Source organism: Babylonia areolata, chromosome 6 (assembly GCF_041734735.1).
Source record: "Babylonia areolata isolate BAREFJ2019XMU chromosome 6, ASM4173473v1, whole genome shotgun sequence".
Taxonomy (NCBI): Eukaryota; Metazoa; Mollusca; class Gastropoda; order Neogastropoda; family Buccinidae; genus Babylonia; species Babylonia areolata.
The window spans coordinates 8658400-8671384 of NC_134881.1; the positions used below are offsets into that span (position 1 = coordinate 8658400).

General features: G+C 42.5%; 1 protein-coding gene across 1 annotated transcript; it reads left to right on the forward strand.

Moving 5' to 3' along the window:
- The first annotated feature begins 1350 nt into the window (after positions 1 to 1350).
- LOC143283218 (iron-sulfur cluster assembly factor IBA57, mitochondrial-like) lies at positions 1351 to 12642 on the forward strand. The gene is made up of 6 exons (XM_076589394.1): positions 1351 to 1759; positions 5828 to 5962; positions 7219 to 7429; positions 8313 to 8450; positions 10431 to 10530; positions 12426 to 12642. The coding sequence occupies exons 1-6, from the start codon at positions 1466 to 1468 to the stop codon at positions 12640 to 12642; spliced, it is 1095 nt and encodes a 364-aa protein (XP_076445509.1). The 5' UTR covers positions 1351 to 1465.
- The last annotated feature ends 343 nt before the right edge of the window (positions 12643 to 12985 follow it).

A 12985-nucleotide genomic window follows, 5' to 3' on the forward strand; every position in this document is an offset into this window, starting at 1 on the left:
GCCCCAATTTGGAATATAGAGAAATTACCTGGAGGAAATGACTAGGTCTGGAATAAATCAGTCAGACATTTTAAAGTTGGACTTAAGAACAAGTTTCACTGTTACCATCAAGGACAGCAAGTATTGTAACTGATTTCAGGTTTTTGCTTACCATAGGATGAACAAATGGAAAATCCAGCAAAAGTTCTTGAAAGCAAAATGATACTAACAGTAATACAAATGAAAAAAAAAGATAATGATAATAATGATCAAGAAAGAAATCAGTTTGTGGTGTAATCTGTAATGTCATACAGAAGATACTCTAGCTTTGGACTAAGCATTCAAATAATGTATTCAGAAAATGATTGGCCTCACAATTACATGCACATTTAAAACAAAATATTCCGGATAAACTCACACAGTCCTGTTTGATGCTAGATCAGCTTAAGACTTATTGTTTATGTCAATTTGTTCTGATTTGATTTGATTTGATATGGATATTTATATCGCACCTATCCTCGATCAGAGACCAAGCTCTAACTAGTTTACAAACTAAGGGGTCATTTGCACAACAGGATGCATACCTGGGTATAGCCAACTGACGTCTGCCATTTAGTGCTCATCATTTGTTTCCTGTGTCATTCAGTCATATTTCAGGCACACACACATACACACTCAGACAGACATGTAACATTTTATGTGTATGACCATTTTGTTTATTTATCCCACCATGTAGGCAGCCATACTCAGTTTTCGGGGATATGCATGCTGGGTATGTTCTTGTTTCCACAACCCTCCAAACACTAACATGGATTACAGGACCTTAACGTACATACTTAAATCTTCTGCATGCGTGTGCACGCAAAGGGGGTTCAGGCACTAGCAGGTCTGCACATACGTTGACTTGGGAGATTGGAAAAATCTCCACCCTTTACCCACCAGGCACCGTTACTGAGATTAGAACACTGGACCCTCAGATTGAAAGTCCAATGCTTTAACCACTCGGCTATGTGTGTGTGTGTGTGTGTGTGTGTATGTGTGTGATGAAAGATGGTGAGGAATTTGGTTTTAGAATGTGTGTGTGTGTGATATGAAACATTTTTTTATATGTGTTGTATACCTGTACATGCTTATCATTGCATTTATGTGGTTCTTGATGTGTGTTTGAGTAAATTTCCCCTGTGAGGAATTAATAAAGTGAAATTGTTTTGAATTGTATCATTCCTCCTCTCCCTCCCCCTCCCCCAAGTCCCTGCCCCCCCCCGCCCCCCTCCCACACACACACACACACACCCACCCCCCACCCCCCCCTCCTCTCCCCCATTTTTATTCATGTCTTCTTGTTTGTCACAGGGATACACCAGGATCGAATTCAATCTTCCCAGTACATGTTGGAGAAAAAAATTGTTCACATAAACTAAGATAAAAACAATAAAAAGAAACATACAAACAGCTATAAAAACTAACTTCAGTGAGCCAGACCACCATGGTGAGCTACTGCATCAGACGCTGCCTCATGTCGGCAGAGAGACTGCTGCTGTCCAGAGTCGCCAGACCCGCCCTTCCCCCCCCACCCTTGCCCAGCCCCCACCATGGTCGGCGCTGCCACAGTCACACCCAGACCCCAGGGGCCTATCGGCTGGACAGTCGTGCCATGGTGCGTGTGAGCGGCCGTGACACCATCGACCTCCTGCAGGGTCTGGTGACTAGTGACATTACGGAGTTCACAGACGGCATTGACAGTATGGCTGCTCAGTACTGTATGATGCTCAATGTGCAGGTGATCGACTGTTTTAAGATTTTGTGGGGGGAGGGGGGGGGGGGGGGTTGTTGTTTTTTGTTGTAAAACAGATCCAAAATGAAAAATTGTATTATTCTTGAATTATGTGTGGAAAGTCCTAAAACATAAGAAAAGATACACACACACACACACACACACACACACATATATATAGAGAGAGAGACATAGATAGATAGATATACAGATATACATATATGTAAGTATGTATGTGTGTATGATAAACAGATTGATATACAATTATAAAATCATGTATTTATTTACATGTATGTATGTGTGTGTGTGTGTGTAAACAGATTAATTTACAATTATAAAATCATGTATAATATACACTTTGCTTGCTGTCTTGTAATGAAATACTTTAAAGTGAAGACGTTGTTTTGTCTCGAGGTTTTATTTCTGCTTGTACTTGTCTTTTGTGAGAGAAAGATTATTGAAGTTTCAACATCACATGTGCAAGAACATGGTGTGTGAGAAGAAGGGTAAAGTAAAGCTTCAGTTTTAATTTGCAGTCAGGAAACATTGTCATTAACTTTCATCGAGATTCATACTTTTTTTTTGAGTAGTTTTATATTTTGATAGGAAAATTCAACTTTTTTTTTTTCAAAATTCCTTGTGCTTTTCTCTGGTGTTTTCGTATATGACTGGACAGTCATGATATAAATTGAAATTGATAGTTGACTCCAACACTTAGCACTGAAACAGGCAAGAATGCAGTACTGTTGACTAACTTTGTATGGTGTGTATCAACAAGGCTATGAACTGAGTGACCTGACTGACTGTGTTTGATGTGTTGACAAGGCCGTGTACTATATGACCTGATTGACTGTGTATGATGTGTGTTGACAGGGCTGTGTACTGTATGACCAGATTGACTGTGTATGATGTGTGTTGACAAGGCCATGTACTATATGACCAGATCAACTGTGTATGATGTGTGTTGTCAGGGCAGTGTGCTATATGACCAGATTGACTGTGTATGATGTGTGTTGACAGGGCTGTGTACTATATGACCTGATTGACTGTGTATGATGTGTGTTGTCAGGGCTTTGTACTGTATGACCAGATTGACTGTGTATGATGTGTGTTGATAGGGCCATGTACTGTATGACCTGATTGACTGTGTATAATGTGTGTTGACAGGGCTGTGTACTATATGAACTGATTGACGGAGTATGATGTGTGTTGTCAAGGCAGTGTACTGTATAACCTGATTGACTGTGTATAATGTGTGTTGACAGGGCTGTGTACTATATGAACTGATTGACGGAGTATGATGTGTGTTGATAGGGCTGTGTACTGTATGACCAGATTGACTGTGTATGATGTGTGTTGACAGGGCTGTGTACTGTATGACCTGATTGACTGTGTATGATGTGTGTTGATAGGGCTGTGTACTGTATGACCTGATTGACTGTGTATGATGTGTGTTGTCAGGGCAGTGTACTGTATGACCTGATTGTGTATGATGTGTGTTGACAGGGCTGTGTACTGTATGACCTGATTGACTGTGTATGATGTGTGTTGACAGGGCCGTGTACTGTATGACCAGATTGACTGTGTATGATGTGTGTTGACAGGGCTGTGTACTGTATGACCAGATCGACTCTGTATGATGTGTGTTGTCAGGGCTTTGTACTGTATGACCTGATTGTGTATGATGTGTGTTGACAGGGCCATGTACTGTATGACCTGATTGACTGAGTATGATGTGTGTTGACAGGGCTGTGCACTATATGACCTGACTGACTGAGTATGATGTGTGTTGACAGGGCTGTGTACTATATGACCTGACTGACTGTGTATGATGTGTGTTGACAGGGCTATGTACTGTATGAGCTGACTGACTGTGTATGATGTGTGTTGACAGGGCCGTGTACTGTATGACCTGATTGACTGTGTATGATGTGTGTTGACAGGGCCATGTACTGTATGACCTGATTGACTGTGTATGATGTGTGTTGACAGGGCTATGTACTGTATGAGCTGACTGACTGTGTATGATGTGTGTTGACAGGGCCATGTACTGTATGACCTGACTGACTGTGTATGATGTGTGTTGACAGGGCTGTGTGCTGTATGACCTGACTGACTGTGTATGATGTGTGTTGACAGGGCCGTGTGCTATATGACCTGACTGACTGTGTTTGATGTGTGTTGACAGGGCTATGTACTGTATGACCTGACTGACTGTGTTTGATGTGTGTTGACAGGGCTGTGTACTGTATGACCTGACTGACTGTGTATGATGTGTGTTGACAGGGCTGTGTACTGTATGACCTGACTGACTGTGTATGATGTGTGTTGACAGGGCTATGTACTATATGACCAGACTGTGTATGATGTGTGTTGACAGGGCCGTGTGCTATATGACCAGACTGACTGTGTATGATGTGTGTTGACAGGGCTATGTACTATATGACCAGACTGTGTATGATGTGTGTTGACAGGGCCATGTACTGTATGACCTGATTGACTGAGTATGATGTGTGTTGACAGGGCTGTGTACTATATGACCTGACTGACTGTGTATGATGTGTGTTGACAGGGCTGTGTACTGTATGACCTGATTGACTGTGTATGATGTGTGTTGACAGGGCTGTGTACTGTATGACCTGACTGACTGTGTATAATGTGTGTTGACAGGGCTGTGTGCTGTATGACCTGATTGACTGTGTATGATGTGTGTTGACAGGGCTATGTACTGTATGACCTGACTGACTGTGTATGATGTGTGTTGACAGGGCCGTGTGCTATATGACCTGATTGACTGTGTATGATGTGTGTTGACAGGGCTGTGTGCTGTATGACCTGATTGACTGTGTATGATGTGTGTTGACAGGGCTATGTACTGTATGACCTGACTGACTGTGTATGATGTGTGTTGACAGGGCCGTGTGCTGTATGACCAGACTGACTGTGTATGATGTGTGTTGACAGGGCCATGTGCTATATGACCAGACTGACTGTGTATGATGTGTGTTGACAGGGCTGTGTACTGTATGACCAGACTGACTGTGTTTGATGTGTGTTGACAGGGCTATGTACTGTATGACCTGACTGACTGTGTTTGATGTGTGTTGACAGGGCTGTGTACTATATGACCAGACTGTGTATGATGTGTGTTGACAGGGCCGTGTGCTATATGACCTGATTGACTGTGTATGATGTGTGTTGACAGGGCCGTGTGCTATATGACCTGACTGTGTATGATGTGTGTTGACAGGGCCGTGTGCTATATGACCAGACTGACTGTGTATGATGTGTGTTGACAGGGCTATGTACTATATGACCAGACTGTGTATGATGTGTGTTGACAGGGCTGTGTACTATATGACCTGACTGACTGTGTATGATGTGTGTTGACAGGGCTGTGTACTATATGACCTGACTGACTGTGTATGATGTGTGTTGACAGGGCTGTGTACTGTATGACCTGATTGACTGTGTATGATGTGTGTTGACAGGGCTGTGTACTGTATGACCTGACTGACTGTGTATAATGTGTGTTGACAGGGCTGTGTGCTGTATGACCTGATTGACTGTGTATGATGTGTGTTGACAGGGCTATGTACTGTATGACCTGACTGACTGTGTATGATGTGTGTTGACAGGGCCGTGTGCTATATGACCTGATTGACTGTGTATGATGTGTGTTGACAGGGCTGTGTGCTGTATGACCTGATTGACTGTGTATGATGTGTGTTGACAGGGCTATGTACTGTATGACCTGACTGACTGTGTATGATGTGTGTTGACAGGGCCATGTGCTATATGACCAGACTGACTGTGTATGATGTGTGTTGACAGGGCCATGTGCTATATGACCAGACTGACTGTGTATGATGTGTGTTGACAGGGCCATGTGCTATATGACCAGACTGACTGAGTATGATGTGTGTTGACAGGGCTGTGTACTATATGACCAGACTGACTGTGTTTGATGTGTGTTGACAGGGCCGTGTACTGTATGACCTGATTAACTGTGTATGATGTATGTTGACAGACTGTGTACTGCATGACCTGATTGTGTATGCTGTGTGTTGACAGGGCCGTGTGCTGTATGACCTGATCGTGTACAACCAAACTCAGAAGCTGGAGAGTGTCTGCCTTCTGATTGAGTGCGATGCTTCACTGAAGGAGGACTTCATGAAAGCCGTGAAACGATACCGGATAAGAAAGAAGGTGGGGAGGGAGAGAAAGAGACTGACTGACAGAGTGGGCATTGGGATAGGATGAATAGGATAAAAAAATGAATAAAGAAATACGTTGCAGAGTAAGTTGAGAAAAAAAGGAAAGAGGGAATTAAAACACAGATTTATTTTTCCACTTCAGTTTTTATTATCTTCTTCTTCTTTTTTTAATTAATGTATGTGTTTATGCCTAGCCTTTATGTTCTTATCATTTTGTGATTCTTGATGTGTTGGAGCAGACTCAAAAATTTCCCATGTTAAAAATTTATAGTTATATTCTATGGAACTACATTGTAAAAGGGGAAAGTAATGAAGAAAAAAGGCATACCATGTAGAGCTATCTGATATTTAAAAAAAAAAAAAAAAAAAGAAGAGGAACCTGAGAAGGCAGGGAAGGGTGGGGGAGGGAGTACAGAAGAAAGAGATTATGTGGAGGAATCGAATTAACATTTCTGTGTGGTTTTTTTTTTCACATTTGTGTGATAAACACAAAACGTTTAGTACAAAACAAAACAAAAAGTCAGCATTGTCAGTCAGCTGGTTAAGAAGTGAGAATTTTTATGTCTGCACTGTTACATTTTCAACAGACAAACAGTTGGAAGTTTCAAAAGACTAACAGACCATCTGACAGAATGACTGATGCTTCAGAGAGCCAAACACAGTTGTTTTTTTCTCAGGGAAGGGGGACAAAGTCAGAGTCAAGATTTTACTTCATGATGGTAAATTCAGGGAAACTGAGAGAAGGAAAGTGATGATGGGTGAATGTTTTTTTGGGGAAAAAAAACCTGTGTCTTGGTGATACAGGCCTGTTTGAAAGCTGATGACTTGTGTTTTGAAATATGGAACTCTGTTTCTGCAAACTGTTGTCCAGATTGTTAAACAACTTTTGTAAGTACAAGTGGGACATAGTGAACAGATAAACATTTTATGATTGCATTAACATGGATTTGTTTTGCATGTGTTGCCAAATAAGCTTATGCTGTGGGTTTGTTTGTTTTTGTTTTGTTTTTTTTGTTTGTTTGCTTTTCTTTTTTGTTTTTGTTGTTTTCCATTTTAAGTGGTAGTGAGGGAATTTTCAGAAAAACGACTGTGGTGTCTTTGTGGATAATGAGTATAATCAATAAGATAACGAATTCAAGGCAAACACATTGTCTGCAAGAACTTCTTTGTTTTTCCCACTGTTAGCATTCATGTTTTTTCCATGGCTTAGTTTCGGCCCCCACACATTACTGACCTTTACCTTCACAGGTGGACATCACAGACGTCAGTGACGAGTACAAAGTGTGGGCTGTGCCCAGTGGCCTTGACCCCACTCAGCCTCTGACGGGTCAACAAGAAGGCGATGGAAAGAAGACTGCCATTGAGACCACAAAAGTGGACGTCCCCAAGGCAGTGGTCAGTGTGTCCGACCCCAGGGTACCTGCCTTTGGTCAGCGAGTTTTGTTCAAAACTGGAGAAGGTTTGTTTGCTTTTGTTTGTTTTTACCTAAGCTTTTTTGACATGTAAGAGAATGCTTCCATGCAACTACGATAGCCTTCCCCTGTGGGGATACTGGGGGTCTTTCAGTTTCAGTAGCATCCCCGCCTTCTGGAAATGCTTTGCTAGAAATTTCCTCATGTCTATCACTCTCTTTGTTTCTGCCTTTTTTCTTTGTTCACTGTTGTCTCCGTTTTTCTGCCTTCCCAGTCCATTCCCCTTTCTTTTTTCAAGCAAGCTTTGACACTTTTTTCTCTTTTCCGCAGTCTGTGATGTACGATCTGCGCTGTTTTGCTCTAGTTATCAGGTAATGAGGTGTAAACACTGGGATGGGCACTAGCTGCCCATTCTGCAGTGTTATTTGCCTATATGGTCTTTTTATGTATTTTTGTTTGGCTTTGAAGTATTGTTGTTGTTTTTTTTCCTTTTTTATGATTTTTTGTAATCTGAAGATGATGAATTAAGTGGAATGGCTGGTGTCCGCAGCATGGCCTAGTCTTATTTGCAATAAGGAGTTGAATAGTTCGGATACTGTGCCATGAACTGTGTTTTGTGGGTTTGTGTTAGTGGTTCTGTTTGTAAATGTGACAAGTTTGTGTTGACACTGTTGAACATTTGTATGGTCTTGACAGTCCTGATACAGTCCTTGTGTTCACCTCACTTCACCCACCTAACTCCAGTCGGGGAAGGTTAAGAGGCAGAAGAAGAGAGACTCTGCTGTGCCTTCTCATACCAAGCATTAAACACAGTCGATATGAATTCACAGCCCCAATGGCTGTAAAAAGCTGTAGGACCTGCGATGTTTCAGTTAAAGTAGCGGATATGATACAACACAGGTTTTCCTTCCTTCCCTCTGCCCTCCACAGAGACGCTGGTGAGCAGTGGAGAGAGCGGTGAGGCGTACGACTCACTGCGCTACCAGTGGGGGATACCGGAGGGTGGTACCGACCTGCCACCAGGTGGCTGCCTGCCGCTGGAGAGCAACCTGACCATCATGAACGGGGGTGAGCACCGCTGTCTGGGGTTCAGTCACACACACATGCTGCATCCATCACGTATGGAACAGTTGATGGAAGAGCAGTTTGGTGGCTTAGTGGTAATGCCTAGGAAGTGAGAACATCATGGAATCTACTCTCACACTTTGCAGTACTTTCTCCCACTCTGATAGAGAGCTTGAGTAGTGGTCTGGACACATCATTCCGATGAGACCATACACTGAGGTCCTGTGTGAAGCATGCACCTAGTTCAGATAAAAGAAGCCACTGCAACAAAATGGTAGTCCCTGGCAAAATCATGCTGAAAAATCCGCTTTGATAGGAAAACAAATACACTTGCCGGCAGGCAGAAAAAAAAACCCTGAAAAAAACAATGAGTGGCACAGCACTGTAGCAGTGCACTCTCCCAGGGGAGAGCAGCTTGAATTTCACACAGAGGAATCTTTCCTGATAAAAGAGTAATACAATACAAATACAAGATTCAGGTTGAGGTTGCATGATTGTATAACCAGAGTTTAACTACAAGGTTGGTCACAGTGCAGAAGACGGGAGGACTGGGGAGGGGTGATAGGGAGAGAAAGGGGGGAGGAGATAGCAGGGGTCACACTTCTGGTTGAAGGAGGTGCAGGGCAGAGCTCTGAAACGGGAAGGTGGAGAGGGGAGGGGGGCAGAGGGGAGAGGAAGGGGTGGGGTCCCTGTCAGAGCCTGGGAAAGGAAGAAAATGAACAGTGCTGGACTGATGTCATTCAGTGCTACTGCAAACAAACTGCTTTAGTCCACCACCACCCCCACCTCCCCACCCCCATCTGTGGGCTGCAGCTCAAACATAAGTAGGCTTTCACATCTTTCTTGTCCACTACCATCTCCAATCAACTACCAATATTCCAGTGCGATCAAGCGAACACGGAGAATGTCATCATGAGAAGGTGGTGGAAATGGGTTGGACACAAATCATGTGAAGAAAGCATGGTAACATCACCTGGACAGCCCTTTACTAGACACCAGAAGGTAGATGCAAAAAAAAAGGAAGGCCAAAGAACACATGGCATTGAACAGTCAAAGGAGAACTCAAGACCCAGAAGCACACCTGGGATACCATTCAGAGACTGGCCCAAGACACAAGAGGGCATAAGTAGGCAGTAAGTAAGTAGGGCATTTACGTGCATGGCTGTTTTTAAACCTGCCATTTAGGGAGCCATATTCTGCATTTGGGAGGGTGTATGCAGGGTATGTACATGTTTCCATAACCCACCGAACACTTATGTGGATTGTGGGATCTTTAACGTACGTTTTTGATCTTTTGCATGCGTATGCACATGAAGGGGTTCCAAGCACTTGAGCAGGTCTGCACGTATATTGACCTTGGAGATTGGATGAATCTTTACCCTTAACCATCCAGATGCAGCCAGGATTTGAAACCCAGAACCCAAGAATTAAAAGTCCAGTGCTCTAACTACTGAGCTGTTGTGCCTTTGTCAACTTGCAGTATGACTAGAATAACTGAGGTATTGTGAACTGTGGCTTTGTCAATGTGTGTGTGCATGTGTGTGTGTGTACACACTCTTGAACATACATGATCACAAGAAAAGAAAAATTGAGAACGGGCAAGTAAATTTGAGTGATAATAAACAGTAACTAGACACACAATTAATCAGCCAATGATAACAGATAATGTCTTTTGTCAGAACGCTTGGCGGTAACAAGCCACTTAACTTTTTTTCTTTTTCTTTTTTTTGAAAAAACTGTAAAAAAAAAAAAATTCATTATTTAAGGATGAAGCATGTATGTCGTTGGAGGAGAGTGGTGGCGTTGTCTTCGCAGGTGCACCAATGACATGGACAGAAGTCCAGGGATGGATGAAGGTGTAGTGAAGTATAGACTGTGCATGGATGCAAAGACGGGATCTTGTGCCAGTCAGTATGTTTACAAGGACAGAGATGTTGGTTAATAGCAGTGTCCAGTGTGGCGTGTGTTTTTGTACGCTTGCAGTCAGCTTCACCAAGGGCTGCTACATTGGACAGGAGCTGACGGCTCGCACTCACCACACTGGCATCATCAGGAAACGATTGCTTCCCCTTGTTTTTGACAGGTCAGGATCATGTCTCTCCCTCTCTGTGTCTCTCTGCCTCTCTCTATCTCTCCCCTTCATTTGGGGCTGTGGTATTTACATGAATAATCCATTTCCAATTCTCTCTCTCTCTCTCTCTCTCTCTCTATATATATATATATAGAGAGAGAGAGAGATGTGTGTGTGTGTGTGCAGTTATAGATATATGCCCTTTGATAATGTGTCCGTGTGTTGATATTACCATTATTGACAATCTTATCATGAGATCAGTGGAAGATCACATGACTTTTATTCAAATAAGCTACAGCTGTTAATTTATTCTCTGAAATTGAAAACATTCCCATTTTGATGGGTAGAACATGTGCTTTTTACAAGTTTACAAAGTTGATTGTATACATACATAACATTTGATGTAACACATTCATGTTTACCCTTGTGGAACATGAACTATATTATGGCCTTGAGCCGTAAGGTTAGGCAGTTATGAATGCAAAAAAAAAAAGTCCCACTCCTATTATTGTTAGTATTATTATAATCATAAAGAGGTGATATGTGCATCAAAGCGTGCTAACTGGTCAGAAAAATGTGGCTGTGGTAGAAGTTGTTTTTGATTTCTCATTGTTGTGGTTGTAGCTCAGAGCTGAGGCTTTAGTTAAAGGGAGAAAACCCCAGATGACCCTCAGCTTAAGGCCAGACACGGTAGTACAAAAACGTATGAAATAAACTTGAAGTTTATGGCTTTCTTTGACATGGTATGCAAAGATATTGGACTAAACATGTCTAAAAAGGTCATTTTGTGCAATTTGTCGTGACAGTTTCCATGGAAACGAATCCAAAATGGCCGACAAACAAAAAAATTAAAAGCTTAGAACTTTGGTACCTTTATAGATATGTTATTTCTGTTTGTTTTATTTGATTTATTTGTATTTGTTCTTTATTATAGTGCAGTGGTATTTTGGATTTTGAATAAATACATTTATTATTGGGGTTTTTTTTTGTTGAAATGTGTATGAATTCCTTGACATTTTTTTTTTCAAATGAGTGTATATTCATTCTTTTACTAGTACTATACAAACCACTGCACTATAGTAAAGATGAATACATAAAGAAAGTACCAAGTTTGAACATGCTATCTTTTAAAGTTTTTGAGCATTAGCATTTTGAAAAATGGTATTACAAGGACAAAACACAAAACTGAGAAAACAGGAAAAGAAAGAGATGAGCTTGTACTCACAAGAAATCACACATGTTGATGCTGTTTGAAGCTTTATTTAAGTGAATAATATAGTACCCAGGTGAAACAGACTATAAAGATTAGATGTTGAAGAAGCAAATTATGCGAAAAAAACGAAAATCACAAAAAATCATGATTTTGGTCAAAATTTCACTACCGTGTCTGGCCTTAAAAGTTGTGGGGATTTGGGAGGGAGGGGGGTACCGCAGGTTACCTGACTCTGTGGTCAGCAGTATGATTGCTGTTGGTATAGGGTGAATAGAACTCCAGAACTCAGTACTGTAACTGGCCTCTGCTAAAGCATAGATGCAAGTAACAACAACAACAACAACGCCACAAATATTACACGAAAAAACTGAACGTTCACTGACATGACATATGCAAGCAAGCAAGTAATAATAACAACAGCAACAATGCCATAAACATCACACTCAAGTAATAATAACAACAACAACAATGCCATAAACATCACACTCAAGTAATAATAACAACAGCAACAATGCCATAAACATCACACTCAAGTAATAATAACAACAACAACAATGCCATAAACATCACACTCAAGTAATAATAACAACAACAACAACAATGCCATAAACATTACACTCAAAAGCCGTGAACCGTCACTGACAAGTCGTTCCCATTATGACCCCACACCCCACCCCACCCCCCTACTCCACAGCCCACCACCACCCACTGCAGATTTCAGCGATGCCCAGATCAGCACGGAGGAAGGGAAGAGGGCAGGGAGGCTGCGAGGCATCGTGGGAAGGCGGGGCCTGGGACTGGTGCGACTGGAGCACCACAACAAGGCGCTGTCCCTCAGCACCAAGGACGGGCAGAAAGAGTCCGTGACGGCGTACAGGCCGGGCTGGTGGCCGGAGGAACTGCGCACATGATTTGTGAGGGAGTGGTGGGCGGGAGGGAGGGGTGGGGGGTGTTGGTTGTTTGTTGGTTTTTCTTCTTACTTGGCTGGAGGAACTGCGCACATGGAAGCTTGAGGGGGTGTGGGGGAGTGGTCGGTTGCCGTTGTTTTTCTTCTTACTTGGCTGGAGGAACTGTGCACATGAAGTTTGAGAGGGCGTGGGGGGGTGGGGGGGGTTGTTGTTGTTTTTCTTCTCACTTGGCTGGAGGAACTGCGCACATGATGCTTGAGGGGGCGGGGGGAGGGGGGGGTTTGTTGTTTTTCTTCTCACTTGGCTGGAGGAACTGCGCACATGATTTGTGACGGAGTGTTGGGCG

Coding starts and splice junctions, on each gene's coding strand:
- LOC143283218 (XM_076589394.1), top strand. CDS start 1,466: ATGGTGAGCTACTGCATCAGACGCTGCCTCATGTCGGCAGAGAGACTG. Junction 1,760..5,827: donor GTATGATGCTCAATGTGCAG/GTGATCGACTGT, acceptor GTGTGTTGACAG/GGCCGTGTGCTGTATGACCT. Junction 8,451..10,430: donor CCTGACCATCATGAACGGGG/GTGAGCACCGCT, acceptor GTACGCTTGCAG/TCAGCTTCACCAAGGGCTGC.